The sequence below is a fragment of the Diaphorina citri genome, unplaced genomic scaffold (assembly GCF_000475195.1).
Source record: "Diaphorina citri unplaced genomic scaffold, Diaci psyllid genome assembly version 1.1 scaffold3695, whole genome shotgun sequence".
Classification (NCBI taxonomy): domain Eukaryota; kingdom Metazoa; phylum Arthropoda; class Insecta; order Hemiptera; family Psyllidae; genus Diaphorina; species Diaphorina citri.
Window position 1 is genome coordinate 11,724 of NW_007381095.1, and position 4,708 is coordinate 16,431.

Here is a 4,708-nt window from a genome sequence, read left to right on the forward strand (position 1 = left end):
TTTTTTTTTAAGAGGTTTGACAGAGGGAACTTTAACTGCTATGGTCTTATCGTCCCGAAATCGAGGAGAGAAGGAAGACAGGATAGGAGAAAGCCAGCCGTTTCCGAGAACGAACATTATCCCATCAGGATAAAATCCGCCCCGGGCGGGAATCGAACCCGCGGCCTAGCGCTTACAAGGCAGACGCACTACCAACTAAGCTAACTAGGCTGGCAGCTCTGTGAGCCTTAAGCTATCGTAGCGCACCGCACAGTTGCGTTAGCTTGATTACCTACCTATATATGTTATGTATAGCCATTGTTTCGAATTCCCTAATTACCAGAGACCAGCAAATGCCATAATTACTGTCGTGGCGCCATACTATTTTGCCATATAGTGGCATATTTTGGAAAAATAAGTGCCATATTCTGCCGGTCTCTGCTAATTATTGAAGTTAAAACTAATTAATTTTATTTCGTATCTGGAGGTTGGTGGTTCGAGTCCAAGTCAATTAAAATTCCTTTCCTTTAATTAATTTTATTTTTAATTTTCGTCTCTCTGCTGATCTGCTGATCCCAGGAGCTAATGTTTCACGAATACGAGTCCGCATGCGAGCAGAGTCCGCAGTGTGTACATCTCAAAGCTCTCAACAGACCAATGTGAGTGAGCCGATTCAGTTTATCGCTGACCAATAGGGTTTCGTCACCAGTTGAACTTGAGTTGGTTGTCTTTGCATTTGCATGCCAATGTGAGTGAGCCGATTCAGTTTATCGCTAACCAATAGGGTTTCGTCACCAGTTGAACTTGAGTTGGTTGTCTTTGCATTTGCATTGATGATTGTCTTTGAACTTGCATCCATCTTCTCAGTTTCCAACTGGAGAAGACTCGGCAATTTCCCGAGACAGAGTTCCGCAAAGCATTTGACATTGTTGAAGAACGCCGGATCATAATTCCTCAACACCTCACTCAGCAAACTCCACAGATGATCGACTATGAACGACATTTGTGACAAAAATTCCTTTCCTTTAATTAATTTTATTTTTAATTTTCGTCTCTCTGCTGATCCCAGGAGCTAATGTTTCACGAATACGAGTCCGCATGCGAGCAGAGTCCGCAGTGTGTACATCTCAAAGCTCTCAACAGAGTGCGCTGTGTGCGGGAGTGTGTGTCACCATCCTGCTATATGGATATCTATCAGAAAGATCCGGTAAGTTTATGTGGGTGGTTTTATATTTGTTTATCTTCACCATCACAATGTTAGTGATCTGTTGGAGGAAGGTTTGGTCCAGAGGTTTCTCCAATAACATGCTGATGAGTGTGCTGTCACCATCCTGCTATATGGATATCTATCAGAAAGATCCGGTAAGTACTGAAAGTTCTCAACAGAGTGCGCTGTGTGCGGGAGTGTGTGTCACCATCCTGCTATATGGATATCTATCAGAAAGACCCGGTAAGTACTGAAAGTTCTCAATAGAGTGCGCTGTGTGCGGGAGTGTGTGTCACCATCCTGCTATATGGATATCTATCAGAAAGATCCGGTAAGTACTGAAAGTTCTCAATAGAGTGCGCTGTGTGCGGGAGTGTGTGTCACCATCCTGCTATATGGATATCTATCAGAAAGACCCGGTAAGTATAGGTAAAATCCCATAAAAAAAAGCTATAGGTACCTGCTTAAGGCCCATTCCCACTTGAAGTTCGGAAAAAAATCGTGTCGTGCTCAGTGGGAACTGGGAACACTCTCATTTAAATTACGATGCCTACAAGGACATTTTGTGTCGTTTGGAAAAAAAATCTGAGAAATGGAATTTTAATTGTGTTAAGCATAAATGCTTGTCACAAATGTCGTTCCCCGCTTAATGCACTACGCTAAATTTTTTGACTTGACTTGGATTCGAACCACCAACCTCCAGATCCGAAGTCCACCACGCTAACCACTGCACCACTGAGGTGAGAAATGTCCAAGACACACAGGCACCAGAGGCACCTAGTAACTTTTCCTTTAACACACTACCTTATTTTACGCCATAATTACGTCTTTAAAAACGTGATATAAAAAAAGGAATACCTATGGGCAAATCAAAAGGCAATTTATGTACATACAGACTTACATAATTTACCTTAATTCTTACATTGATTTCAGTTGGAGGAAGGAGAGGTCGATGTCCGATTGAACTCGTTCAAAGGCTGTTTCATTCAAAGACTGGGAAGACCACGCTAAAAGCTGCCTTCTTGTCCAAACAAAGGATAGTCAGGATGCACTTCACATTGGCCCGTACACAGTACACAATACAGGGGAAATGTAAATTTGGCGCTTACTCTCTTATCCTTATTATAGCGTTGGAGATAGAAGTCAACCTCATTTGAAATCTCTTTGATTAATACAATTGAGGAGTTGCAATTGGGAAAATATTAATAAAAGGTCGTTTCCTACGTAAAAAGTTGTGAAAAATTCAAATCTGAGGTCAAAACTCCGAGAAAGTAACTTTAAAAGGTCGAAAATTCAATTTTCAATTGCCGTTCTATTGAAAAAGTTCAAAGAGTTGTGACGTCAGACTTCACGTAAAAATGCGCAGAAACGCTTGCGCACAAACAAACGAAGCAATGACAATATAATTCCATAACCTTTTTATTGTGTGGTTAAATTCTCAAATAAATGACAGTATAATTCCATAACCTTTTTATTGTGTGGTTAAATTCTCAAATAAATGACAGTATAATTCCATAACCTTTTTATTGTGTGGTTAAATTCTCAAATAAATGACAGTATAATTCCATAACCTTTTTATTGTGTGGTTAAATTCTCAAATAAATGACAGTATAATTCCATAACCTTTTTATTGTGTGGTTAAATTCTCAAATAAATGACAGTATAATTCCATAACCTTTTTATTGTGTGGTTAAATTCTCAAATAAATGACAGTATAATTCCATAACCTTTTTATTGTGTGGTTAAATTCTCAAATAAATGACAGTATAATTCCATAACCTTTTTATTGTGTGGTTAAATTCTCAAATAAATGACAATATAATTCCATAACCTTTTTATTGTGTGGTTAAATTCTCAAATAAATGACAGTATAATTCCATAACCTTTTTATTGTGTGGTTAAATTCTCAAATAAATGACAATATAATTCCATAACCTTTTTATTGTGTGGTTAAATTCTCAAATAAATGACAATATAATTCCATAACCTTTTTATTGTGTGGTTAAATTCTCAAATAAATGACAATATAATTCCATAACCTTTTTATTGTGTGGTTAAATTCTCAAATAAATGACAATATAATTCCATAACCTTTTTATTGTGTGGTTAAATTCTCAAATAAATGACAATATAATTCCATAACCTTTTTATTGTGTGGTTAAATTCTCAAATAAATGACAATATAATTCCATAACCTCTTTATTTCCTGGCCTTTTCAATTGTATATTATTGCGTTCTTCGTTCTTTGCCACTTAGCCCTTAAGCCGGCCACTAACCTTCATTTGTGCCAGACAGGCCTGTGCCCATCGCATCGTGCAAAACTGAAAGTGAGGGGCCGACCTTAGAATCCTTAGATGAAATTGGTTCCTTTAAGGCTTAAAGTGTGTTCACTCATAGTCAAGCGGCCATCGATTGATGCCGACTGAGACGCCCACACTGCCTTGATAACATAGATTTTACTCGTGGATCACCATCGATCAACGGCTGGTCGACTACGTTTGGACACACCTTTATAAAACTAGCCTTGTGGCGTGGCTCACCTTATTTCGCAGACTCTGCAACACGTTCGCCTCTCCATACCGTTCTCCCAACACCTCTACATTCGTCTGCACCAGCTCCACCACTTTCTGTCTTCTCGGCATGCCAACACATCGGGAACAGTCCACATAGTTCCTCACATACAGACCCAACAGGTGATTGACGAAATGGAGAAAACTAACCGAGTAGTTCCGATGTCTCACGAAGTACTGAACGATGGTATAGTTGAACGGATTGCTGTGAACGCCGTCCCCGTTAAGCTTTAACATGAGGGTTAGAGTCGTGAAAATGCCCTTGTACAGATGATCATGAACAAGGAGGAGGTTGAGAAGAAACGTGTACACATAATCGTAAAGGAATTCATTGTGGATGAAGTTCTCCCACACCTCCACATTCGTCTGCACCAGCTCCACCACTTTCTGCCTTCTCGGCATGCCAACACATCGGGAACAGTCCACATAGTTCCTCACATACAGACCCAACAGGTGATTGACGAAATGGAGAAAACTAACCGAGTAGTTCCGATGTCTCACGAAGTACTGAACGATGGTATAGTTGAACGGATTGCTGTGAACGCCGTCCCCGTTAAGCTTTAACATGAGGGTTAGAGTCGTGAAAATGCCCTTGTACAGATGATCATGAACAAGGAGGAGGTTGAGAAGAAACGTGTACACATAATCGTAAAGGAATTCATTGTGGATGAAGTTCTCCTGGAATTTCAGCGCTGTGTTAAAGAGCAAGGTGTTTCTCAGGTTCACAAACAGGGTTTGGACCACTTTAAGGAGCTGCTCCATGTAAATAAGTTCACCGTTGATGATCTGCTTGAAAAAGAACGTGTAGTCAAACTCGATGTGGCATTTGATGTTGTACGCTCCACAAAGGTCGATGATATCGCTCGCGAACGCCAAATAAAACGAGGTGAATTTTGACGTCTCGGCTGCGTTGATGTTTTTCAAGAGCACGGCCGTTCCGGTGGTAACGCCC

The 4,708-nt window shown here is 40.1% G+C and overlaps 2 protein-coding genes across 2 annotated transcripts; one reads left to right on the plus strand and one right to left on the minus strand.

Annotated features, from left to right (window-relative positions):
• Nucleotides 1–587: 587 nt before the first annotated feature.
• On the plus strand, nt 588–2,456 carry LOC103520498. Its single transcript, XM_008485594.2, has 3 exons — nt 588–638; nt 1,049–1,186; nt 2,120–2,456. The coding sequence occupies exons 1-3, from the start codon at nt 588–590 to the stop codon at nt 2,195–2,197; spliced, it is 267 nt and encodes an 88-aa protein (XP_008483816.2). The 3' UTR covers nt 2,198–2,456.
• A 1,214-nt stretch (nt 2,457–3,670) lies between these two features.
• LOC113472037 lies at nt 3,671–4,665 on the minus strand. Its single transcript, XM_026831586.1, has 2 exons — nt 4,148–4,665; nt 3,671–3,817 (listed from the first exon to the last, which is right to left on the minus strand). The coding sequence occupies exons 1-2, from the start codon at nt 4,516–4,518 to the stop codon at nt 3,697–3,699; spliced, it is 492 nt and encodes a 163-aa protein (XP_026687387.1). The 5' UTR covers nt 4,519–4,665; the 3' UTR covers nt 3,671–3,696.
• Nucleotides 4,666–4,708: the final 43 nt, after the last annotated feature.

What these genes read in the sequence shown, in the direction of transcription:
- LOC103520498 (XM_008485594.2), top strand. Translation starts at nt 588, where the DNA reads ATGCGAGCAGAGTCCGCAGTGTGTACATCTCAAAGCTCTCAACAGACC. An exon ending in AAAGCTCTCAACAGACCAAT is followed by an intron (nt 639 to 1,048) that starts GTGAGTGAGCCG and finishes TGCTGATCCCAG; the next exon opens with GAGCTAATGTTTCACGAATA. An exon ending in ATATCTATCAGAAAGATCCG is followed by an intron (nt 1,187 to 2,119) that starts GTAAGTTTATGT and finishes CATTGATTTCAG; the next exon opens with TTGGAGGAAGGAGAGGTCGA.
- LOC113472037 (XM_026831586.1), bottom strand. Translation starts at nt 4,518, where the DNA reads ATGGAGCAGCTCCTTAAAGTGGTCCAAACCCTGTTTGTGAACCTGAGA. An exon ending in TGTGTTGGCATGCCGAGAAG is followed by an intron (nt 3,818 to 4,147) that starts GCAGAAAGTGGT and finishes CATGCCGAGAAG; the next exon opens with ACAGAAAGTGGTGGAGCTGG.